The sequence below is a fragment of the Prionailurus viverrinus genome, chromosome A2 (assembly GCF_022837055.1).
Source record: "Prionailurus viverrinus isolate Anna chromosome A2, UM_Priviv_1.0, whole genome shotgun sequence".
In the NCBI taxonomy this organism is placed as follows: Eukaryota; Metazoa; Chordata; class Mammalia; order Carnivora; family Felidae; genus Prionailurus; species Prionailurus viverrinus.
In genome coordinates this window covers 79,056,807-79,083,661 of record NC_062562.1, presented here as the reverse complement: position 1 = coordinate 79,083,661, position 26,855 = coordinate 79,056,807, and the positions used below count along the sequence as shown (strand labels likewise).

Here is a 26,855-nt window from a genome sequence, read left to right as displayed (position 1 = left end):
TGACAGCAAGGAACCTGCTTGGGATTCTCTCTCCCTCTCTCTCTGTCCCTCCCCTGCTTGCCCTCTCTCTCAAAATAAAAAGAAAAATTTAAAAATTTTAAAAATTAAAAAAGAAAAAGAACCATAAGACATCTGGTTATAGGGCGGCTGAGACTATCATGGATGTCTATGCTTATGCCCAGCTTTTAGCATCATCTCTGTGTCTCTGCTTTCTTTGCTCTTTCCACTTCTCTTTTGGGCTCTCTGTCAAGACACACAGTGGGTGTAGAATTTTAAGAGGGACTCTGAGCTCACCAGGGCCGGCTGGTTGGCCTCTTGGGTAACCATGCGGCCACAGAAGCAGGTAATCAAAGAACAAACAGTCCTGTGGTGTTTAGTCTCCCTGAGCTACCACCAAAGCCTGTTTGCTTTCTCACATGGCAACAAAGCCAGGAAGGGAAGATGAGTGGCATTTGGAATAAATGTTGGGTCTCAGGCGGGATTCAGCTACTGGGTAATATCCTGGAAGTGCATACAGAAGTGAACTATCCAGTATGCAGGGGGCAGTTTTTCTTCTGGTTCTCCTGGATGCCATGTCAGGTAGGAGCTCCATTTTGTCCCTTGTTTGGGCTGCTCTCTGTTTGCATGATACCACTGAGTGATAACGTCCCCGAGGAGGAAATTGCATCTGGGAGGTCTTGCTCAATGATGGGCTTATTGGCACTGGCGAATGAGATAATGCAATGATGGGGAGCCTGAGGAGGCTGGGCAGGTGCTCTGGGAAGGGGGCACACCAAAAGAAGCTACATTCTAGTCTCCAGTCTAGACTAAAGTCTAGTCTCTGTGCAGACTTCATTTTCTCCCCTTGGTAACCGGCCTGTGCCTGTCCTTCCAGGGTGTAAGGTTGGAAGAATGGTTTTCACTACAGAGCTTTGTGCGTATGTCAAGTCAGTCTTTGTGGAGACTCTGGCCTTTCTCTGGAGTCTTGTGGGGGCAACTTGAAGTTGGCAGATCATCCTATGGGAAAACTGAGGTATCAAGGGGCCATTGTCTTCGTCTTGAGCAAAGACAATGTCTTCGGATGAAGCGCCAAGGATTGAACCTACTGCTTCTTGTAGTCCCTCTTCCTTATTCAAGAGCTTCAAGAATCCCGGGTGATCTCTTTAATGTTGTCAGCTTGGATATGGAAATTGAGCTTTTTAAATTAAATCTTATTTTTGAATAGGTAGTATATGCAGAATGTGTGGAATTCAATCATGTCAAATTTGCAGATTAATTTAGGGATAATTTACATATTTGATGAGTTATGCAGGAACACACTGAGAGGAGTGGCAAATGCTTAGTAAATGGTAGTGCTTATTACGTATGACGTGAGCCTTCCTGTTCAACTGTTCTAGACAGTTGTTTAAGTCTTTGTTTTCCTCCAGATTATTTTAAGATTTCCTTCACAGGGATCTTGCACATTCTGATTATGATTATGTTTCCTTCTAGTTCTTTCTTTTCCTTCTCCTTTTTCTGTATTTGTGGAAGGAATCTTATCTTCTCTTGTATGTTTTAACTGATTGTTGTACAATGGATCGAACCCTACTAATGACGTACCTGATTATTTGTAATGGTTTTCCAGGTGACTCTCATGCATTTTCTAGGTTTTGAAAATAATCAACAGTTATATTCTTCCTTGCCTATTTTTCTATTTTGTATTTATTTCTCTTATCTAATTACCAGGCCCATACCTTCAGGCTGTTGTTAAACAATGATAAGTTGGGGCGCTTGGGTGGTTCAGTCAGTTAAGTGTCTGACTCTTGATTTCAGCTCAGGTCATGATCTCATGAAACTGGACACCACATCAGGTTCTGCACCGACAGCTCGGGGCCTGCTTGGGATTCTCTCTCTCTCTCCCTCTTTCTCTGCCCTTCCCTGCTTGTTCTCTCTCTCTCTCTCAAAATAAATAAATAAACTTAAAAAAAAAAGAGTGTACATTCTTGTCTTATTCCCCATTAAGGATGATGTTAACTTTCGGTGTGAATCAGAAATGTTTTACATGTTAAGGAGATAACTTTTATTCTTTTTTCAGGTATTTATTTCTAAATCAAAATAGTTTTTAAATCAAATGCTTTTTCCAGATTTATGGAAATGACCATTTAACATTCCCTTTTGGTCTGTTAATAACATAAATAAATGACTGGGTTTCCTCTAATTGAACCCTCTTGAATCTTGAGATTTTCTACTTGGTAGAGGGACTGTGAGGCTGGGTCTTGAGCAGCTCAGACTCTCACTTGAAGTAAACATTTGAGATTTTCCCAGAAATATAGGCTTCTAGGACCACAATCATTTGAGTTAAGAGGTGACATTGCCATTGAGGAAAGAGTGAATTTAGCAAGAACCCAACGTCTCATAGTGGATATGATCATTTGGAATCTTATTATTGGACGTGCGAAAGGGACAGATCACAAAGGTTTGCAATAAATACTTGAAATTTCTTATCAAAACCACACTCAACCCCCACCCCCACCCCCATCTCCAAAAGACCATGCACTGTACCACGCTTTTGCTTCCAAAGGGAAAATCTTGGTTTTTGGAAGGTCTGCCATGATGCAGACTATTTCCCTCTCACCTTCTTTTGTGAGTCTGAGAACCCGATTCTTATTCTCCCCCTCAAACACTAGAGTCACACTGGAGGGGGGGAGGCAGCCACACTGGCACCTGCTTTCAGGCATCACCATAATAATCTCAAACAATATCCTCTTTCCTCTCATTTGGTCTAACTTCTCTGCGTCCTCTAACACCCAAGTCAAGCTCCACCTCCTCCTGAGAGCCCACCTGGATTGCCCTGACACCTGGTGGGTACTCTTCCCACTATACCATGGAGCTCCTCTTGCCCACACATGGGATGTATGCCAAGGTTTGAACACAGTGCCCCACACGAAATGAATGCTTAACAAAAGGTAGTATGAGTTATTCTAGAATTCATCTCTTATGTGTCTGTCGTGTTTCCTCAAGGGGAATGTCAGCCCTGCAATAACAGGTTTTGTATCTCTTAATGCTGTGTGGTCCCCGCATGTCACATACATATATAAGGGATCCAATAAATATTTGTTGTTTTCATGGATCATCATCCCTTTCTGGGTCTTCCCCCCCCCGCACACACACACACACGCATTTACTGATACCTTCCCCCACAACACAGAAATTTAGATCAGATGCCTGCTTGTACTGTCATTTAAATTAGCTTCTGTCCTTCCCACCCCCTGTTAAGATGTGAGAAATCAAAGAGTTTCTCTTCAGGATGCTACAGATGTTACAGTGTCGCACTCCCACGACGTCTTACAGAGGAAAGCCCCACGAGAACATAAAGCAGATAAACCTCCCAAGCACGCTGGTGGAAAAGAGTTGAGATGAAACAGTCTTCGGGTTCTATCAGTACCAAAAGACCATGCACCATTCCTGAAGCTGGAGGACTTAGCAAGTGTTCCTGTGTGTATTCAAATCTACTGCCCGCTGAAAGTTGTCTACATTTTGAGAAAGTTCTTCGAGGGAAGTAACATTTGTGTTACTCTCTTGGGGATTAAAAATTCCAGGGTGTTTAATGAAAGAAGGGTTCCTTGGTAGCTGGAAGATCCACATGAACGTGAAAAAGGTACCAGTGCCATTGACTTGAGTCTTCTCCGCAGAGCACCAGGCATGAGGCTAGCTCATGTCTCTCTAGGAAGACCCCCCAGGCTGGCCATTGCTCCTGATCTTGTGCTAGGCCGTGCTGGGAAGTCAAAAAGAGGACTAAGGCTCACTGTCTCAGGCTCCTTGAGGAACTGGGTGCAACCTTTCATTATTAATGCTCTCATCATTTCAAAAGGCAGGAACATGGAGCCCATCCCCTGAAAGTCTTTCCGTTGGCTGATCAATCTGATATATGGGAACCAACAAACATTGTAAAAGGCTTCTACTTCTTCTGTAACATCACTTTCCTGTGTAGAGTCAACCTCAGAGGAACAAAAGGTGTTCCTCCTCTCGGCACTCCCCCTACCTCCTTCCCATGGCAATCTGGTTGTCTTCCTCTCTCAAGTTCAAGAATTTTGTCTCTGGAATCCATCTGTATTTCCACCCCCATGGAATTGGAAGAGGTTTGCCAGAAACCAGCCCTTCTCGGGCCAGCACCAGAGGGTTGCTCTGAGACACATACACCTTTCTCCTGCTACTTATGGCCCAGTGTAATTTTCAGAATCGCGAGTAGAGTCACCATCTTTTCTTCTGTGTCTTACTCAGGGCTCCCCGCTATTATTAGCCTTGCTTGGCATGGATCAGCTCCCCAAAGAAGACAGGTGAGAATCTCACCTAGGGAGGTATACATCTTGGAAATTAAAGGCACAGGAAGACATTGCATATACTGAAACAATATTCTATAATGCTTGATGGTTTGGCGAGTATATGCGTTTTCAGTGTATGGTATCTTTGCTGTGAGAATGAAATCTCATAGGCCTGGAATTAGCCTGAGTTGCTTCACTGAAGTTCCTGCACAGAACTGACCTCTGCTCAAGGCAAGAAGCACACTGATTAACGGTGCCGCTCCCACGGGTCCTGGGAGTTTCCGAATTATTTGTATGGTCCTGCAAGCATTGTTTATTGACAACAGTGAGATTGATGATTTGCACCTGGCTTGGAAGGCCCTGTTGTGGAAGCTGGTTATGTAACAATATGGTGCCTACATGACCAACAGAATAGAAAAATGTCCAGTGGAGACTCTATTTGGGGTTCCCAGGTTGTGAGGTATCATTAGATACGTCAGTGGTCTCTGATCTGAGCAAGTGCATTCTGTTATGACCCTTAGGGAAAACAGGATGAAAAAAGCTGGTGCCTGGCCTCCCTGATCCTCAAGACATGAGGCCACCTTTAGTCCTGGTGCAGATATTCACTTAATGTTGTTGCTATACTGCCTCCTTTTTCTGTAATCAACTGTAGATTTGCAAGCGTTTTCTCTCGGGTTCTATGAGTCTTGTTTAGCAATTGAACTCTGTTTAATGGCTACCATTAGAGCAGCACCATAGCCCTGAGAGATAGAAGCGGACAGAGGGCCCCAGAGAAGTTAAGGGACCAGCCCAAGGTCACACGTTAAGTAGTGGCAAAGCTCAAACTTGAAGCAAGAGCTCCGATTCCAAATCTCATTCTTTTTTCACAACACTCCTTGATCTCTCTCCCTACCATTTTGATTAGCTAGTGGAGAGAAAGAAAAGGTACTTACTGAGTGACGGTCTCAGGCAAGGACTGCCCTGTATTGAAATCACACTGTGAGAGCAGCTGTGTTCCTGGAGGGAGAAGATGGCATCACCCACGCTTCCTGAACCACACGGTCACTTTGGTGTCGGAGGCCCAGGGTGGCCAGCTTCTTCCCCCACAACTGAGGCTGCAGAGGCCTTAATTATTCCAACACGGGCTTCCAGGAGGAGGCCTTGTTGGTCCATATCTGGCAAGGCAGCGCTTTCGCTCATTTCGAAACAAGTGAGCACATCATCCATCCAGATCCCAACCCCAAGCAAGATGTTTCAGTGGGCTCGGTGACTGATAATAAATCTTCTGCGTGTTCTTTCTTTTTCAAAGTGTACGCTTCAAGCAATTCTAATTTGATCCTTAATTAAGATGCATGTGTAAGTCAAATTCCATTAAAGCCTCTTTCTTGCTCAGACCGCCAGAGAAAGTTTGGAAGACCAGCTTCAGAACGCAAGCGCGTGGTGTCTTAGGGAGAGCCTTTCCCTGGCTTCTAACCTTCCCTCTGTCCTTCCCCCTTCAAAATATCTCCCTCACTACCTTGTAAAATATGACCATTCACAGAGGAATATGAAAGCTCTACAAATAGGAGGGGGCAGTGTGCGGCTGTGCAAAGAGACTTGTGCTTGGAGTCAGGTGCCTGGGATTGGAAGGCTGGTTCTTTCATGGAATTAGTTTCCAGCACCCAGGGCTTATCAAAGTTAAAATGAACACAACAAGATCAGTGGAAACACTCTCTGCAAAACAAACTAAATGATATCAGTGGGAGATATTTGAAGAGCACGGCTTGACCAGTCTTCTCAGTTCATCAGAGGAGTCGCGCCAAGGTTGGTGGCCATGGTAAGCTGCCTGTTCAGGGCGAGGCTGTGGAAAGCCCCGAGTGGCACCTAGCAGGCCTCTCACACCCTGAGCCCATGTCAAGCTAATACCCCAGCACGATTCCTTATGCTGTTCCCCCAAACAGCCTCTTACAGATTGCATCGCCACATCTAACATCTGGGTGGAGGGGCCAATTTCTTACCAGGCCCCAGCACCATCAGGATGCATGGTGCCTTACATGCATGGTCACCTGACGGGCACGTGACAGACGGTCTGTAGTTGGTATGTACCATCTGTCATCTAGAATATCCAGAGGCAGTGATCCAGGCCTGCCACAGCCCCTTACTGAGTGCAATCACAGATGTGCAGAATGGTGATGGTAATACCTACATGGCAGGATTGTGTTTAGAACAGCTGAGATCAGGCAGGAAAGCCTACACAATGCCTGATGAGTAGGAGCTTAGAAAAAGCAAGTGGTTACTTGTTTTCAGTCTATTCATTTGGGCACACCCTAACTGCAGGCTGCTCTGGAGAAAAACTGAGGGAGTTCTAGCTTTGCTTAAATAGGAGCAGAAGCTTCCTTCCTCTTGACTGGAGAGGTCCAGGTTACTGGGGTGAGTGCGAAGGAGCAGGCGAAGGTGGGGGGTGGGGTCCCTTGAAATTGGCAACCTTTCATTTTACTTATTAGGACTACCCTTGTCTTGCTGAACAGAGGAAACACTGGTGAACAGCTGGGGACGGGGAGGGGGGCCCTGGTGATTTTCCACTGTGGGAAAAGAGAGCAAGAGGGAATTATGCCTAAAATAACTTAAGCACCAAAGCAATTGATTAATTTGCTCATTTAAAAAAACTATTTTTGGGGGCGCCTGGGTGTCTCAGTCGGTTAAGCGTCCGACTTCAGCTCAGGTCATGATCTCGCGGTTCATGAGTTCAAGCCCCGCGTCAGGCATCTGTGCTGATGGCTCAGAGCCTGGAGCCTGTTTCAGATTCTATGTCTCCCTCTCTCTCTGACCCTCCCCCGCTCATACTCTGTCTCTCTCTGTCTCAAAAATAAATAAACGTTAAAAAAAAATTTTTTTTTTAAATAAAAAAACTATTTTTGGGAACTCTTTGCCTCTAAATATTCCAAGCTTACTATTTTGCTCTCCATTTTTAAGAGGCGGGGAGGGGCAGAGAGAGAGAGAGAGAGAGAGAATCTCAAGCAGGCTCCATGACCTGACCCTGACCCCTGACCCCTGGAGTCATGACCTGAGCCTAAATCAAGAGTCGGGATGCTCAAGGAACTGAGCCACTTAGGTACCCCTTGCTCCGAATTTTTATTACAAGAATGCTATAATATTAAAGTCATTTTGACAGATTAAAAAAAAAAAATCTATCCATATCCATGTTACCCTAAACCTCAGCTGTTTTTTCTGAGCCCTTGCACAGTCCTTGTCCATAAAACTGGCTAATCCTGCAATCAAAAATAACTTGTGTACAATGTATTTTAGTCTCTAAACTAAGATGATTTTAGATTTATTTTTTAATTTTTTTAATGTTTATTTTTGAGAGAGAGAGAGAGAGAGAAAGAGAGAGAGAGAGACAGTGTGAGTGGGGAAGAAAGAGAGAGGGAGACACAGAATCCGAAGCAGGCTCCAGGCTCTGAGCTGTCAGCACAGAGTCTGACGTGGGGCTCGAACTCACAAACCGTGAGATCATGACCTGAGCCAAAGTCGGACACTTAACCGACTGAGCCACCCAGGTGCCCCAATGATTTTAGATTTATGAAAGCTTGTATCAGTATGTTTATATTTCCATTTTTCCCACATTTGCATCTACTTCTCTGAAGCCCCGCCCCCAATTTTGAAATAAAAACATTCTCTTACAAAAGCCAGCATTTTTCCACGGCTGGTTTGTTTCTAGAAGTTGTACACCTTTTGGTAGGACTGATCCTCTTACTGCCCCCTGTACTTCCTCCCAGAATTCCAGGTGGTTCGTCTCCCAGGGCTAAAGGTGGCCACGATCAGGAAGCTGGCTAACAAGTAGGGCTTCAGCATAAAGTTTGGTTCTGTTACCTGTTATTATTCAGCTCAGTTTCCTCATCTGTAAAATGGTGACATTAATGCCTATGCGAGAGGATTGTTTCGAGGAGTAAATGAGAGAAAGGATTTTACCTTATGCACTTATTTGGCAACTGGAGAAGTGTACTGAGTTCCTAGAGCTGTCACAGTAAACTACCACACAGTGGATGGCTTAGAACAACAGGAACTGAAATGCCGATAGTTCAGGAGGTCAGAGGTCTGAGGTCAAGGTGGGGACAGGGTTGGTTCCTTCTAGAAACTCTGAAGAAGATCTGTTCCATGTGTGCTTCCTAGCTTTTGGTGCTTGCTTGCTTCTCCTTGGCTTGTAGATGCATTAGTTCAATTCCTGCCTCTAGCATAACATGCTTTTCTTCCTCCTGTGTCTCTGTGTTCTGTCCTCTTCTTATAAGGACATCATTTGGTGGGTCAGGGCCCTCCCTAATCTGGAATGATCTCCTCTTAACCAGTTAATCTGCAAAGACTCTATTTCCAAATCAGATACATCCTGAGGTTCTGAGTGAATGTGGGTTTTTTTGGGGCAGGACAATTTTCACCCCCCACCCCCACACACACACCCTGAGTAAGCATCACCATGGAAGCATGAAAGAGCAGGAGCCGCTGGTCTCCTCTATATTGGCAAGATCTTGCAGAGTATCGAGGAGACCTAAGAATGTCCCAGGATTTTCCTGGAAGAAGCATACTTTCTCTTAAATTGTCAAAGTCCCTGTCTGACGTGCAGTCCAAGGCAATGCACGCGCCTTCACTGAGTCTCATGTTTTCTTGTCTGTGAAATGGGAGTTAATGTATCAATCAAGATGTACTCATTGACCCTCTCTGTATGATGCCCCCAGCATCCAACAATAACAAACAATTGTCCTGGAGATTACTTACAGATGTAAGGAGATCTAACATGATTTTGGGGCTTGCCAATCATGATCGCCCCATTTTTGATGACCTCTGAATCAAACACTGACACAGACGAGGCAAATAAACTCTTGTAAACTACCTGAGTCATGATGGGACTAGGTCCTTCAAGTGAATGTCCGTCTCCAAAGGCATCATGTTTCTGTTTCTCTAGCCATTCACAAAGAAAAGAGAAGGGGTGCGGGGAGACAAGAGAAATGCAGCAGCTTTATTTACAGAATGACAAAAGCAGATTTCATGGTTGTTTTGTGGTGGTTTTCTTGGCTCCCAGAAGATCTCAGATTTCCATTTCCAGTCCTGGCAAGAGTGACCAGGTTCCATCGTTGCCCTGAGCTACGAGTTGAAACCATAGAGCGAGCTGTTAAGTCCTTTTTCCCAGCACAAGGCTTTATGTTCATGTTGTTTTGCATCCTTCTTAAACCCACAGGGACAGAAGCACTACGCCTAATCCATTTGCCTGCTACAAGCAACGTGGCTGAGAATTCTCCACCTGAGACTTCAGTGCATAAGTTTTCTGTGAATTTATCAGCATCGCTGGCACCTGTGACCCCGGGGTTTCCCCTGATCATCAACTCAAGCCCCCTCACTGATGCCTTCAAAGTGAACTGGCTGTCAGGCACCGACTTTGAGGCAAGCACGTCTCACTCCCAGGGGGAGTTGTCCACAAAGAGGGGTCCTGAAGCTGAGGATGGATGGGATTCCAGATCAGTGATCATTTCCTCCTCTTTCCCTGGTTCAATCTCTCCTCTAGTAAGATCCACAAGGGCTCTTTGGGGCACCATAAAGCCCTCTGTGCTAGATGCCCCAGAGCACTTGGGACCTTCTTTCTTCACTCAATCCAGTGCAGTGACCAAATGCCCAATTTATTACAAATAAAAGTCTTGTTTCTTATTGCCAACCGCCCTTACATGATATCAGGCATTAGAAGTGTACTGACAGTAACTAAATTCTTGGGGTGGCATAGTTTGGGTATTCGTCTCCTCAAAAGCCAGGCGCTGATGAACTTGTGTCCGGTGATGCTGCTTTTCTCGAATTCTGTGATTTTTCAGAAGGAAATCTATGAGGAGACTTATTTAATATGGAAGAACACACCCTTCATAGAAATCCAAGTCTAAATGGGCAGCTGTGCTGTGTGACTGTTTCCTCGTGGATAATTTAGACTCAGTAATTCACATTCAAGAGCCATGACTTGAGGTCCAGAGCGCAGGAACACGGTATTCTCAGCACCCCATTCAGGAGGTCTTCACCTCAGTATCCAGTGTACATTCCCGGGCCCCAGATGCTGGTTCTGTGACTCACCTGCCCTGTCTACCTGGCCCTTGACATCTGGCTCATCTTCCACAGCTGCTGTTCATCTGTTCCTATAAGCCCTGCCAATTGCTTGCACTTACACAGCATGCGGTATTGGCTGGACACTGTGGAACCTGTTCTACATGTGTTTACTCTTGTAATCTTCCAAAAACCCAATGATTTTATTTATATTACTAGCCCTTTTTACAGATGCAGGAAACCGAAGCAAAATTTAACAGAGATATGAGATACCTTGCCCTGGGTTGCACAGCTCTCAGGTGGCTGAGCTGAAGCTAGAACCCAGGTAGCCTGACTTCATATCTCTGACTAGTCTTATAAACAGCTTCATTGAGATATAACGTGTACATCATAGAAGTCACCCATTTAAAATGTACAATTCAGGGGGCACTTGGGTGGCTCAGTGAGTTAAGTGTCTGACTTCGGCTCAGGTTATGATTTCATGGTTTGTGAGATCGAGCCCCACATTGGGCTCTGTGCTGACAGCTCAGAGCCTGGAGCCTGCTTTGGATTCTGTGTCTCCCTCTCTCTCTGCCCCTCCCCCGCTCTGTCTGTCTCTCAAAAATAAATGTTTAAAAAAATAAAAATAAAAAATAAAATGTACAATTCGGTGGTTTTTAGCATTTCACAGACCACCACCACAATCTAATTTCAGAACATCCCATCACGCCCAATTGAACCCCTAGTCTATCAGCAGTCACTCCCCTTTTCCTATTTCTCCCAGTCGCTGGCACCCACTAATCTCCTTTCTGTCTTAACGGATTTGCCTATTCTGGACATTGTCTCTGAATAGATTTGCATTGTATGTGGTCTTTAATGACCGGCCAGTTTCCCTGAAGCAAAAAATTTCATGGGTCACCCATGTTGTATCATGTGTCAGTACTTCATTCCTTTTCGTGACTGAATCGTATTCTACCATCTGGACAGACCACATTTTGCCCATCTGTTCATCAGCTGACAGACATCTGGGTTGTTCCCACTAAGAGCGCCCTCCCTTAGCCTCGATAGTCTACTGCCTTTAATGATGATGGTGACCGTGCTGCTTCAGATATGCATCCTGATCTCTTGATGTTACTACTGACACTGATATTATCACTGTTTAAAGTGCTTTATTGCTAGGGCACTTGGGTGACTCGGTTGAGCATCCAACTCTTAATTTCAGCTCAGGGCATGATCTGAGGGTGGTGGGATAGAGCCATGCATTGGGCTCTCTGCTGAGTGTGGAGCCTTAAATCCCCCCTGCTTGCATTCTCTCTTTAAAAAAAAATCAAACAAATAAAAGTAAAATGCTTTATTCCAGTTCAGAACTAAGATCATAAAGAGACGGCAAGTTTAACTGAATTGTCTGAGATCACATAGCCATTAAAGATGAAATAAGCACTTAACTCAGGTCACCTGACCACCAATCTTAGGCTTTTTTTCTTACATTGCCATGCACATTGTTGCTGTTTTGGCAAGCCCCCAAATCAGGTGGAAATACCTACCTTTTCCATGTTTGATGGGATTCACACAGGGCTATCAGTCAAGGAAGAATTCCATCCTATTCCTGAACTCTAGAAATGGCAATTTTATTAGCACCTCAACTGATGTGGGCTCCAGTGTTCAGGGGACTGTCCCAGCCCTGGTGCCCTCCTGGACTCTGTGCCAGCACTAGGACTGGCCACGCATTCATAAGTCCTGAAGCTATTCTTAAGAATTGGTTGCTTCTCCCCAGAAACCACCCAATGGCATCAACTATCCCCTCCAAAAAGATCTTATTCTCGGGGTGCCTGGGTGGCTCAGTCAGTTAAGCGTCTGACTCTTGACTCACGGCTCATGAGATCCAGCCCTGTGTCGGGCTCTGTGCTGACAGTGTGGAGCCTGCTTGGGATTCTCTTCCTTCCCATCTCTCTGCCTTTCCCCCATGCATGCTCTCTTTCTCTCAAAATAAATAAACATTAAAAAAAAATCCTTTTCTCCTACCCCAAATGTTCATAAGAGCTACTACCACAGTAGAACCTGACTCCTCCTTGGGCTGACTGGACAGTCTGCAGGAGAAGTCCAATGGTGAGGTTTTTGGGTCTCTGGTCCAGAGGTCTGGTTACCGTTGGCCTTGGGACTTCATTGTACAGGGCTTTCGGAGGGTGACCTCTGAATCACGCCAGAGCTCAGGCCTCTCTACTTTCAAACACAGCTGCTGAGACTTCTGGGGACAGGGGGCAGGCAAGGAGAATTTGTGACAATGATCTAATGATAACAACTCATGTGTATGGCACATTTATCATATACCAGGAATCCCCCTAAATTTTTTGTGAATTCATTGATGTAATACTCACAATAGGACCATGAGTGCTGTACTACTATTATTTGCATGTTAGAGGTGGGGCACGGAGGCATGGAGAGGCCGAGCAGGGTGCCCAGGTTCACTTAGCTAGTTGGTGGCCAACTTGAGACTTGGGATCTAGCAAGCTGGCCCAAGAACCCTAGCTCGCAGTCCCTACTCTGTGCTGGCCCACTATTGCCCAGCAAGAGAGATGTCAGAGCCCCATTTGGCCACATGTGGCCAATTGTTAGTCATGGAGTTTTCTCCCATAACAGCAGCAAGAAGGATAACTCTGAGAGGCGCCTGGGTGGCTCAGTTAGTTAAGAGTCTGACTTTGGCTCAAGTCATCATCTCACGGTTCATGAGTTTGAGCTCCACACTGGGGTCTGTGCTGACGGCTCAGAGCCTGGAGCCTGCTTTGGATTCTGTGTCTCCCTCTCTCTCTACCCTTTCCCCACTTGTTCTCTCTCTCTGTCTCTCTTTCACCTCTCTCTCAAAAATAAATAAACATTAAAAAGAAGAAGAAGAAGAAGGATAGTTCTGAGAAGCCGGGCAGGCATGCAAGCATTGCTCTGAGGTCGTGTGGAGGCCTGCACCTGCCCCTCTTTCTCTCTCAGCCAGACTCTCCTATTTCCTCACCCACTGTCACCAGCAAATTTGTTGAGCTTTGACCAGAATGACCTCAGACTTAACATACCTGAGACCAAACATTGTCTTTCATCCTAACTCGGCAGCCAGATTGCCTGCAACCAAATGGAGGCTCCACCGCTCCCAGCAATGACCTTTGGAGCACCTTCCCCTCCCTGGCCTAGTCTCCTTACCCGTGAAACACAGGGAACCTTCACCAACCTGTGGTTGTTGCCACGACTTAATAAGATACTCGGCAAAATGGCTTGGCAAGAGCCCGGCACGTAAACACGTAAATGCTGGTAGCAACAGCAAAGACAACTCCCCCATTTGTGTTGGTAGCAACCCAGTTCCTCTGACTCCAAAATGTAGTATTTTGGACTCTTTCTTTGACTGTATTGTTTCCTTCCTCTGGGGAATCAGAGCTAGTTCCCAAGGACACGGAGCTGTCAGTAGGTAATATTGTGGTAAAGGATCTGCTCAAGCTTGGGGTTCAGGAGAGGCCTCCGGGCTTAGCAGGAAGCTCGGGTCTAAATCAAGGAAACAGAATGGGTCATGACAGAGGGAGCTGCTCTGGGGGACAAATGCTCACTGCATGGTTTCTGGCTCTCATTTGCTGGGTGCTTGCTCAGTGCTAAACAGTGATCTAAGTGTTCCGTGGCTTCACTCATTTCATCCTTACAACAACCCTCTAAAGTAGATGCTCTTAATGTCCCCATTTTACAGATGGGTAAATGGAGGCGCAGATGGGTTAAGGAATGGGAAGGCTGGGCTCTAAAGCCAGTCAGCCCAGCTCCAGAGTCTATGCTCTGGACGCCTCGCTTATGCTGCCTCTCTCCTTACAGGCGTCAGACGCAGAGACAGGTCATCTCCACATACGTGGGCGCCAGGCTGACCCCTGCTCACAGTAGTGACAAGACTACATCTTTGTCTCTCTCAGCCCTCCTCCACACTTTCTCCCTCCACTGCACGTACTCATTCCCATCTGTGGCTGTCTTCACTCAACCAGCCCAGATCTGCAGCCCAGATCTTGCAAAGTCAAACATGAAACCCATAGCCGCCTCCATGAAGCCTTCCCTGGCTAAACACGGCTCACAATGAACTCTGCCCCCATTCTTTGTTATAATATCCTGTCTTATACCTCACCTGTTTAACTAGGGCGAGGATTATTTACCTACTTATAATCATGTGGAAGCAAAATCAGGGAAAGGTACAGGACTTCCCCAAGGTCACACCAAAGTTCAGCCATGAAAGTGAGATTGGAACTAAGTGCTCTCCTCACGACAGGATACTGAATGCCTGCCTGGCCCCATTCATGTTAACAACCAAAAGCTTCCATTAGGATAATTAAGACATTTATGAAATGTCCGAAAGGACTCTGGGCACTCCGTGGTCTGAGCTGGTGGCAGGAGTGTGCATGTAGACATGAGAGGTCACCAGCTGGCCTCCAGTTAGCCTCAGCAGAACCCTCCTATCATGGACTTCCCGGGTTCCTGCTGATGATTCTGGTGATGTCTCTCTATCCCTGGTTCTTGGTATCCCTCCCACATTTCCAAAACACAATTCAGAGGACAAGTTTCCAATCATGGAAGGATGTGTGGAAATGTACAAAAACACTAACAGGGTGTTGATGTAAGTATATATTGTTCCTTATTTCTGCAGATGTATCCTTCCCTTGTTTACTCTTGGACATGGCCTTGGGAAAGTTAGCATGGCGTGCTACGCCAAGATGCAACTTAACAGCAATCACAGGAAAGTACAGTGTCAGAAAACCTAACTACATTCAGAGTAGACTTGCCTAGGTGCCAACCCCAAGTAGTGACAGGCAGGGTTTTAACTCCTGGCTTTCCATCTCCAGTGGATGGAACCAGGATGTCACCTAAATATTTTTCTTTCCCAGGAAAAGTGGCATCACATGCAGGAGCCCCTTTAGTGGAGTGTCATGGGGCTTCTGTTGGACGGACTAAGGGAAAACAACCCCTTCCTTTGACAGTGAGGGAAAGGATGCTGGTTGTTTCCTTCCTAGTAACATCCCTTTGCAAAATGCATGCATACCAAACATATCTTCTTCCACAGGGTTACTAAGAATTCTGCATTTGCTTTTAGGTTGTCACCAGTGGGAAGGAACAACTAGACTTTGAAATGGAACCAAACATATTTGAGTTGCAGATTTATGTTAAGGATGACGTTGGTGTCACTGACCTACAGATCCTGACCGTCCAGGTAACAGATGTGAACGAGCCGCCTGAGTTTCAAGGCAACTTGGCAAAAGGTAAGATACACTGGGGTGTGCAGTATGGCCAGACAGTGGCACAGGGGAGGACCCTGGGGGGGCTGAGCAAAGCAGACAAGTAAGTAAACAAGCAGCTGTTTCCCTGGAAAAGGCATCTGCTTAATGAGCAGGGAATAAATGAAATGTCCTCCAGCACAGGACTTCCAATAATGATGCCCAACGATTTACAAAGCCCCTCACCTCTGTCGCTTCTCTTGGGAATCTCTCAGACCTGGGGGGGAAACTGAGGCTCTGGGACCTCGAGTGGATCATTCTGGAGGAAGCTGGGATGAGCCCATCAGAGACTCATCACCGTGTGCTGTGGGCATTGACTCACTTGTTAATTCTCCCCATGGAGGCCTGGGAGGGCAGTGTGTGACTGGGCTCTGCTGCAGAGCAGGGACAATATAAAGGACTGGAGCATAGGGTAACTTCCTGCATAATCTTGCCCATGCTCATGCCTTTGAATGCCATCCATACTGACAACCTCCATGTTAGTCCAGTCTTCTCCTCTGAACCACTGACTCAAACATCTAGCCATCTTACCCGATATCTCCATCTGCCATGTCTAGTAAGCATCCGGGATACTGTGAGGTGACTTTTGGAATGTCCCCAGGTCACCCAAACCTAAGTAGGTTGGCCAGTGGAGCCAACCATGTGATTAGAAGGTTGCAACTCTGACTCCCATCCTCCACTTTGTCCCCACCTCTGTGGAGGGAAGGGGGGTGGAGACTGAGCTCAATCACCAATGGCCAATGATGTAATTAGCCATGCCTTTGCAATCAAGCCTCCATAAAACCACAAAAGGGTGGGGTTGGCAAAGCTTCCAGGTTAGTGAACAAACTCTCTCTTCCTGGAGAGCGGTGTACCCAGAGAGCATAGACGCTCTGTACCCTTTTCCCCATATCATACCCTATGCATCTCTTATATCTATCTGTTCTTGAGTTATAGCCTTTTGCAATAAGCCAGTAATCTAGTAAGTAAAATATTTCCGAGTCATGTGATCCCCTCTAGCAAATTCACCAAACCCCAAGAGGGGATGGTGGGAAACTCAGACTTACAGCTTGTGGGTCAGAAGCACAGATGACAACCTGAACTGGAAATTGACATCTGAAGTGGCGGGGGGGGGGGGTGGGGGGGGGGTGGGGGTGGTGGTGGACATGTCTCGTGGGACTGAGTTCTTGGCCTGTGGAATCTGAATGCTGTCTCTGGGTAGACAGTATCAGAATTGAGTCGAATTATAGAACTGCCAGCTAGTGTCAGAGGATTGCTTGGTGGTATACAAAATCTGCCCCACATTGGAATCGGTGTCATAATGTGACATTTCCAACTTGACATGCCCCCAAACCAAACCCTCAGCTCCCACTTCACTCCCGACCCCCACCACCCCCCACCCCCCAAAATCTGCTTCTCCTGTCTTTCCCCTCTTAGCTAATGGCACCTCCAGCATTCCAGTTGCTTGGACCAAAACTTCAAAGTCACCCATGACTCCTCTCTCCTTCATACCCAACATCAAAACCATTGGGAAATCTCGCCCCTTCCAAGTCCCCGCAGTCTGACCGCTGCCTGGCATCCCCGTCACTACCACCATGGCACAAGGCACCGGTCAAGTGTCACCACACATGACTGCATGGCTTATTGCAATGGCCGGCTAACTGGTCTCCCTGTTCTGCCCTAGCCCCTGCCAATCTGTTCGCACAGCAGCCAGAAGGATCTTGGGAAATATCAGTTAAATCAAGGCACCCCTCTGCTTAAAACCCTACAGGAACTTCTCATCTCCCTTAAAACAAGAGCCAGAGACTCCTTAAGGCAATCCAAACTGGCAAGACTGCTCCAGCCTCCACCATGTCCTCTCCCACACATTTCCTGCTACTCCTCCGCTATGGCAGTCCCGGCCTCCTCACCGGACTGTCAGTGCCCCAGGCACCACCTGTCAGAGTCAGCGTCTGCATTTACTCTTTGCCCCTCCCCCATATTTATGGCGGCACCTCATTTCTTTAAGAATCTTGACTCAAGTGTCCGCGAACCTTCCACAACCACTCCATTTCACGTTGGAACCCAACCCACAAACGCCATTCCCTGATTTTCCCCGTGACATCGCTCCATAACATTCACATATTTTGCTCATTTCCTTTGTCTGGATCTTCCCACTATAATGGAAGCCCAGTGAGAGCAGGGCTTTGGGTTTGGGGAACCGCTGCCTTCCCAATGCGTAGATGGATCCGTGTCTGGTGCAGTAGTGAGAACTCAGTAAATACTGACTTGAATGGAAGCACGAGCAGTGATGAAGGTGAATGGGAGCTGGAGCTCCTATGGAAGGTGGACTGGGTTTGAATTTTTATGCCCTCACCTCCTTCCTAGCTGAGACAGCCCCATCACTTCCCAGAGCCCGTTCCCTCATTTGTAAAGTAGAGATAATTACAATGCCTCCTTACAGAGTGTTATGAAGATAAGGGAGAAAACATAAGTCCTCACCACGATACCTCCAAAGAGCTAGTGGATGTGCGCGTTCTCAGCCCTCTCTCAGAAGGACGGGTTCTCAGAGAGAGAGATACCCCTAGGCAAGGCTGGTGGGGCCAAGGGGCTGTTCCCCCTGGCTGTGAGAACTCTGAAGTAGATGAAACCAATTTCCGGTCCCCTCCCTGATCCTCTGCAGCCCTCTCCCTCCCTTATTCCTTCTGCACATCATTCATTTCAGCTGACATGATAAGTTCACTTCCGGAGGTGACCTTGGTTAGGTTTCAGAGGAATTTGCACGTGAGAGTGGATCAGGAACCAGCCTCTTGCAGGAGGCTCCTCCCCAAGGTCACCTCTCAGCAAAGGAAAGGTGGGGAGAGGTGCTGCCAGCTTGGCCACCGAGCGCGTTATAAATTCCCATAAGCGGTCCGTTCACGCCCGCCGGCTGGTGGGCTTACTCACCGCCTCCGTCACCGTGTCCGCCTTTCCCACGATGCCGGTGCACTCGGTTCCCTTCGGCCATGTACGGCTGGTCCCGGTTTCGTAATTCCTCATTTGCTTTGTCTAATAAAATGTGTCTTCTTCCACTCTGGACGCCAATATAGGTCTAGACCTGTACATAGTGGAAGCAGCAAATCCTGGATTCATTTATCAGGTGGAGGCCTTCGATCCAGAAGACACAAACCGAAGCATACCCCTCAGTGTAAGTCTCCTTGTTAAACAAGAAGGGCTTCTCCAAGCTGCCTTTGACCCAGGAGCCTGGAGCCTTGGCCTGCGGTGGGGGGCCGTTGGGGCAGTGATATGGGAGGACTGTGCTGTCCATAGCATAGCGTACAGGGGGTGTTGGAATGGGTGAGGGAGCTCTGGATACCCCAGATAAGATTCATGGCCCTGTGTGATCTTAGACGAGTTCTTAACCTCTCTGAGCTTCCATTTCTTCCTCTATAAAAATGGAAGAACAATAGCACCTTCCACAGCTGGGGGACTGTAAGTATTAAATCATGCACATAAAGCCACTTAGCACAAGTGCCTGGCATATTAAAACTGCTCAGTATTTTTAAATTCTAAGTTAATACAAATCCAGCCATATTCTTTAAACATTTTTTTAATGTTTATTTATTTTTGAGAGAGACAGAGTGTGAGGGGCAGAGACAGAGAGGGAGACACAGAATCCGAAGCAGGCTCCAGGCTCTGAGCTGTCAGCACAGAGCCCGATGCGGGGCTTGAACCCATGAACGGTGAGATCATGACCTGAGCAAAACTCGGATGCCCAACCGACTGAGCCACCCAGGCACTCCAGCCCCCCCCAGCTATATTCTTTTAAAAGTAAGTGGAGGGGCGCCTGGGTGGCTCAGTCGGTTGAGCGTCCGACTTCAGCTCAGGTCACGATCTCGCGGTCCGTGAGTTCGAGCCCCGCGTCAGGCTCTGGGCTGATGGCTCAGAGCCTGGAGCCTGCTTCAGATTCTGTGTCTCCCTCTCTCTCTGCCCCTCCCCCGTTCATGCTCTGTCTCTCTCTGTCTCAAAAATAAATAAACGTTAAAAAAAAAATTAAAAAAACAAAAAGAAGTAAGTGGAAAATGTATATCCCAAAGGCCGGCATTAACAGTTGTTTTCAAGAGATGAGGTCAAGCTGTTTGGAGCCAAGTTAAAAAAAAAAAAAAGTCCCAGAAATTCCAAAGAACAGGAGGAATCCCACAGTGAAAAACCAGAGTCTAGGCCCTGGAACCTTCCCTCATGGTTCAGTCTGAGATCTTGCTTCTCTCCCTCTTAAATCCACTCCCTTAAAGGCAGCTGCCGGTGGAGCTCTTGTAAACGCTAACCTTTGGGCGAAGGAGCTTCTCAGCGTATCCCCAGGACAGGGATGCTGTGGCTCCCAGCTCTGTCCCCTGAAGTGGTTTGTGCGCCCTGCAGCTGGGCAGCCCAGGTCGGAAAGAAAAGAACCAGAGCCAGCCAGCCAGCCAGCCAGCCAGCCCGCTAACCTTGGAGCAGGCATTGCTCCGGCAAATCCTACCTTACAGAGAAGCGAGCGCTTGAAATATGACACTCGGGGAACTGGTAACACCGGGAGGCTGTTTGCTCTGTGATTTGCAGCCTCAACAGGGCTACTTTTTCTAACACGAGGAAGCGAGCCTTGGGGATAACCTCAAGCACTAATATGATACAGTCGGCAGGGTCTGAAACAAAGCTGTTTTAAGATTAGTGGCACATCTTAAGTTACAGAATAGACTGTTATCATCAGAAGATGACCCTTCTGTCCCCCCAAAATAATTTATTCAAGATTCTATTTGCATGAATACGTGGAATATGCAAACACTTAATGGATCCCTACTATGTGCTAAGAGCCACACTAGGTGCTTTAAATGCATACTTATGAGTAACATACTTGCTATGTAAGTTATAAATGTGTTGGTCTGAAAACAACAGAAAACTTAATCACAGTGGTGGATGTGGGATTTTGTTTTTCCTCCCATAAGAAGTCCAGAGGCAGGCAGGCAATCCAGGGCTGGCTCATCTACTGCCATCAGAAACCTGGGCTCTTTCTATCTTTCTGTTCTTTCACCCACAGTATGTTGGTTTTGTCCTCTTTCTGTTTGCCTCATGATTACAAGATGGCTGCTGTACCTCCAGGCTTTACTTTTAAGTTCCAGGCAGAAAGAAGAAAAAAAAAAAGCAGGAAGGGGTACAGGGTGAAGGGAGCAGGCCAGCCCAGCCTGTACCTTTTTTGGTAGGAAAACAAAGACCCTTCTGGAGCCCCTAACCAGAGGACTTCTGTTTACTCCTCACTGGCCAGCACTGTGTCCTACGGGCACTGTGGCTTGATGGTGACCAAGGGAAAAAGGATTTCAGATGGGTCGGCAACCCAAATTATAGTACCTCATTTATACATTTAGTTCATTTCAACATTTACCAAGAATTCACTATGTGCCCGGCTTTCTATTAGATACTATGGACTCAGAGATGAGTAACACACATCTTTGTACCTCAAGAAGTTTACAGTCTGGGTGGGAGACATTCGTGCACACACCAAATCATTATAATTCAATAAGGTAATTGCTATAAAGTCTGTACAAGATGCAGTGGGGGCAAAGTGGAAGGACTCTCCGACTGCCAAGAAAAAGGTTTATTTTTTAATCCCCATCTTTAATAGATCTTTCCAAATATACAGAGGGAATAAGGCCATAGCAGTCCCTTTAAAAACACCTCCTGGGGCACCTGGGTGGCTCATTTGGTAGGTGGCTGATTTCAGCTCAGGTCATGATCTCACAGTTTGTGGGTTCCAGCCCCATGTCAGGCTCTGTGCTGACAGCTTGCTCAGAGCCTGCAGCCTGCTTCAGATTCTGTGTCTCCCTCTCTCTCTGCCCCTCCCCCGCTTATGCTCTGTCCCTGTCTCTGTCTCTCAAAATAAATAAAAAAAAACATTAAAAAAATAAGGTAAAAACCCCTCCTGGATCAGGTTGTTATGCTTTCAGAGCAAGGGAAGCAGCCAGGTGGGTAACAAATGCAGCAGGCGTTGCTCCCTTAAAAGAATATGTAGTGCCATCCAAAGAGGTCTGAGCTCAGCCGCAGGGGCTGGGGGCCTGGAACTAGCTGCACCCATAGCTTTCACAGTGTGCTTAGGAGTTATTTGCGGGAGGGGGCCCTTCAAGTGCAGCAGAAAGTGTTAATGAAGTATTTAACACCTGCACTAGAACTAACAGCTGCGCAGAATGTTCCAGCCTGCAGAAGCAGTGAGCATGATGTAGAAAGAACCCTTTCTCAGATTGGAAAGGAGTAGCAGTTCAAGAAGTGACACAGCATGGCCTTTGTACTTAGACTTTTTATTCTGGACGCTCTGGAGGTACTAAATGACATATTTGCTCTATATAAGGAGAAAGGAGACGGGTTAACTTACAATTCACCGAACCTGTGCCTCTTAACTTTGGCTGTAAATTGAAACCAGAAGAGGAACCTAAAAAAACAACAGATATCTGGGTCCCACTCCACCGAGAGTCGGATGTGACTGTCCTGGGGTGTGATCCAGGCATCAGGCTTTGCAAGCCCCCAGGTGAATCTCTTGAACAGCCAGGGCTGAAAACCATGGGCATGTTTTCCCAAATTTCCCAAGTATCTCTCCAAGTTTCCCATCCTGTGGGTCTGGGATGGGCCTGGGAATCTGCAACTTTGCCAAATACCCTGGGGGGAGTCTTCTGGTTAGAGAGGCTGGGATGGTTTCTCAGAAGGCGTTCAGGTCCCTGCGTGAGAATATTTGCAGGCTGCTTTTAAAAAACCATGGACTCCTGGAATACAGACCGCTCAGGTGATTCTGACATTGTACCCTTTGAGGACCACAGAACTGAAGAAGCAAGCAGGGGCTTTAATGGAACACCAAAGTAGAGCCGGGAGCTCTGGCACTGTCCGGGCTGCGGCTGTGACTGCTGCTGCCCATGCTGCCAGGAGAGGGGGGGGGGTGACATCGGGGGGAGGGAGGCACGCTGGCCTGGCCCCACTTCAGTTGGTCGGGAGCTGCCACTGACCCCCGCAGAGGGACCAGCTGTCCAAGCCGGGGCGCAGGACACAGCCTTGGCCTCATGAGCACCTGTCCCTGTCAGATCTACCCAAGAGCTGGGACTGGAGCAACGTGGATAGGGTCAACTATGCCAGTGTCCCCAGGGGGCCGGACCGTCCCCCCATACTGTGGTGCCTGCCGGGTGCATGGCAGCACCACAGCCAGGATGGCGGGTAGGATCCACAGCAAGAGGAAGGGGGCGTGCTCCCCTCACCATCCCCCACCGCCGCCATGCTGGCAGCACAGCCTGTAAAGGACCCTTGCAAGGACGCTTGCAACCTGGGCTCCTGCGCAGGGGCGACGACCTGCAGGTGTGGGGGTACACCCACCGGCAAGGCATTCCTGACGAGGCCTGCAACAGCTACCAGGCCAAGGACTGGGAGTATGACAATGACCGGGAGCTTAACCAATCTGGAACCTGCACGGAACTCAAAGACGGCCATGCCGTCCAGAACTACACCCTCAAGTAGGTTGGCAACTATGGCTCCCTCTCCAGAAGAGAGATGGTGGCAGAAATCTACACCAAAGGCCCATCGGCTGCGGTACAAGGGCGACAGAGAAGACGGCTAACTACATAGGCGGCATCTATGTCGAGAACCCAGACAGGGCCTACGTAAACTGTGTCATTTTCTTGGCCGGCTGGGATGTCAACCATGACACAGTACTGGACGGTCCAGGGTTCATGGGGAGAACCATGCAGTGGGCAAGACTGGATGGATAGTGACCGGCACCTATAAAGATGGGAAGGATGCCAATTACAACCTTGCTGTCCAGGAGTCCTGTGCATCTGGGGACCCATCCTAAAACAGGTCTCCGGAAGAGCGTGTTTTAAGAAACGGTATCATGTAGGGCCTGGGTGGCTTAAGCATCTGACCCTTGATTTCGGCTCAGGTCGATCCCACAGTTCCTGGGATGGAGCCCTGCGTGGGCTCTGTACTTATAGCTTGGAGGCTGCTTCCTCTGCCCCCCTTCATTGCCCCTCTCCCGCTCGTGCCCTCTCTCTCTCAAAAGAAATAAATTAAGAAAAAAAAAAAGAAAGAAAGAAATGGTATCATGAACCATAATCAGAGCGGATCCTGTTGTTAGGGGCACTGGGTCGGTACTGCAATGGTCTGAACGAACTAGGGGTTGATATTTCAAAGTACCTGATGGCTGGTCATTGCACTGAGCACCTAGAAGATGTGCCTGTCACATGCAGACTGCTGTGGTGCTGGCTGGAAGGGCACTTCAGAAGGAAGAGTCTAAAAGGGGATGGCTGAGACCCCTCCGCCCCCATGCCCCCAAACGGGCCACTCCCCTGCCATCATCACGCAGCAAACCATCTACCTGGCGAAGATGTGATCCTCAAGACAATTATGTGACCTCCACTCCCTTCAATACATGATGTGGTATTTTCTGTTTGGTGACTGTGGTCTATAATGTGATCAAAAGGTGAAAGAGGTCAGACTTATCAATGGTGAATAATCAATGGTAGGGGCTCAGGGAGAAGGGGGCCATTTCAGATTGCCCAAGTGATGACTAAAATACATGACTTCCCACAAGAAACAAAACAAAAACAAAAACAAGATACCAAAGCATGTGCATGAAGCCACCCCAGGTTGGTTTGTGCCTATCATCTTACCTGATGGGTTCCAAGGAGTTGCCTTGCTGGTGGGAACCCCTGAGGAGGAAGAACGGATTAAAAAATAGCTCTAGGACAGCTCCAGAAACCCCAACTCCCTTAAAATGACAAATCCTGCAACGTCTATGCAGCTTAATGAACTGAAAGTGTATCACAGATAGCATACAAGTGCGGGCTAGTGCAGAGACCTCTGGCATTTGCTCCCGCCTTTTTAAGGAAATGTTAATAGCATGTTGTACATTGTTTGGGCCAGCACCGCCCAATACAGCTGGCATGCGGGCCAGAAACGACTGTGGTGTGTGTCATTTTAAACGTTCTAGTAGCCACATTGAAAAAGTAGAACAAAATAGGTGAAATTAATTTTAATATACTTCTTACATTTTAAATACTCATATACAAACTACTATCGTTTCTAACCCATAATCAACATAAAAACGATTCATGAGATATCTTTTAATGTTTTTGTAATTTGTTTTTGAGACAGAGAGAGACAGAGCATGAGCAGGGGAGGGGCAGAGAGAGAGGGAGACACAGAATCCGAAGCAGGCTCCAGGCTTGGAGCTGTCAGCACAGAGCCTGACGCAGGGCTCGAACTCACAAACCGTGAGATCATGACCTGAGCCGAAGTCGGACGCCTAACCAACTGAGCCACCCAGGCGCCCCGATTCATGAGATATTTTACATCCTTTGCTTATAGTGGGTCTTTGGACTCATTGTGTCCTTTATACTTACAGCTCACCTCCTTTCAGACCAGCCACATTGCAAATGCTCAATAGTCGCAGGTGCCCGTGGCTGGTGGCTTGTGTTGTTTGGCGCAGGCCTGGATCCAGCTTCAGCTCCCCCTCCCCGTGCACCTTCTGTGTCGTGATGGGGTACAGGTGGAGCACGCTCAGAGGCACGCGTTAATACTGGGCTCAGAGTGGTGTGTATGTGAATAACTCCATTTCCTGGCATTTCTCCTCTGGGCCCCCTCCCCCAGCCCTGTCTCTACTCCTTGAAGGAGGTTCAATGAGATCCAACCCCCTCCCACCCAACTCCCATGCTCCACCTCCCCCTCTGCTCGGAAATGGCCACCGTGACTGCAGCAAAGCCTCCTCGGAGACTCTGAGGACGTTAATCAGTTTCGCAGCTGGAGGCAAAGTGATGTAGAGCAGCAATTCCTCCATTAAGGAGCTTTCTCTTGGCCTTTCCATTAGGGAAGGACTTTTGCATAAAGTGAAATGTGCTTTGTCTTCACCAGGGCAGACAAAGGATTAAATTAAAAGAGCAATAACCTTGCTACTGGCTGGGCCACCAGGAGGGCAACAGGGGAAGTAATTCTCTCCCCGCCTCCGTCTTGTACATGGCTCTGAGAAGTGGCAGTGAGCTGTGTCTTTCCATCTTCCTGGGAATAAAGTGGTCGTTTATGCCGGGGCCGGCTGGCTGGGACTTTTCAGGTGCTTCGAGCGGCCCCTTGTTTCGGGACGAGCTGAGACCTTTGCCTGGGCCCCGTAACTCTAGTGAGAACTGAGATCTCCCGGCCCAACTCCTGCCCATTCCCTTCTATATTGTTCTGGTAAATTCTGCCCTTGGTGTCCTGTCCCTTGATGTCCCGAGTGACAGTGCCCTTCCTGCTTCCCACATGTCTCCGCTCCTACCACACAGACACACACACAGAGATACACACACAGACACACACACACCACGTGCTCAGTGCCCCCCTGGCATCTGCCTGCTAACTCAGGAGTCACTGCCAGAAGTCTTTGCAAAATGAGTTTTACTCCAGGTTCTTGTTAAAATGCTCCACAAAGGAAAAAAACAAACAAACAGTGGTATTGGACTATTCCCCTTCCAAATACATCACCACTGGTGACTGTTCATATGTTGAGACACTTCCTTGAGCGGACGGGGACTGTTGTCCTTAAGATCAGTGAAGCCTGAATCAGAGAGTATGACCCAGGCTGATTATAGAAAAAGAAAGACAGAATATGAGAGGATAGATCGCTGGCAGCTTTACCAGTAAAGGATTACACATCTATAGCATTCTGAATTTGTAAATATGGCTCTTCTTAAAAACATTCCAATATTTGCCTATAACCCACTTAGCTCACCCTCCTAACAATACCACACAAGCCAAGACAAGTTAAAGGCTTGCAGTAGGATTTTTATGGTGTTTTTTTCCCCTCGTAGGTACCCTTCCCTCCCACTCCTGCCCCCCACCTCCCACCTCCCACCTCCCACCTCTGAGCTGGGATGGGGGGGAACAGGGATCAAGCCTTTTATACGATATTCATCTTACACTGAAAAATACCACAGGCGCACAGCATCACATTTATAACTCGCCACAGCCCACTTGGAAGATGGTGTCGCACGCCCTTGGTCCTCCGGGTGGGTCTGGGGGCGTGTGGCTTGCTGAGCTACTGGACTTGGGAGGGATAGGGCTCCTTCCTTTCCTCTGGAGACTTGGCCCCTGGAGGTTGACTGCTCTGTTCTTGGGAGACTAGTGGCTGAATGCTCGCCCACTTGATTCCACTGCAGGCCTGAAAGCAACTGAGGGCTGCAAACCAGCACAGGTTGGATCCCGATCTGCCTCCGGCTCCAGCTGTAGCGAGGGAGACCAGGAGGAGGTGGTGAGTTCTCCCCAGGGAGCCTGACATTTCAGGAAACTGGGCCAGCTTCCTCCCGCCCTCCTTTCTCCTGATGCT

At 47.7% G+C, this 26,855-nt stretch overlaps 1 protein-coding gene and 1 pseudogene across 1 annotated transcript in view; both read left to right on the top strand.

The window, feature by feature from the left end:
- The first annotated feature begins 533 nt into the window (after positions 1-533).
- CDHR3 (cadherin related family member 3) overlaps positions 534-26,855 on the top strand; it is a 64,855-nt gene continuing 38,533 nt past the window's right edge. The window contains exons 1-4 of the mRNA XM_047850314.1: positions 534-579; positions 9,466-9,668; positions 15,382-15,547; positions 18,610-18,707. Of these exons, the coding sequence (XP_047706270.1) occupies positions 534-579; positions 9,466-9,668; positions 15,382-15,547; positions 18,610-18,707 (513 nt within the window). The remainder of the gene's footprint in view (positions 580-9,465; positions 9,669-15,381; positions 15,548-18,609; positions 18,708-26,855) is intronic.
- On the top strand, positions 21,712-23,354 carry LOC125161109 (cathepsin Z-like; annotated as a pseudogene).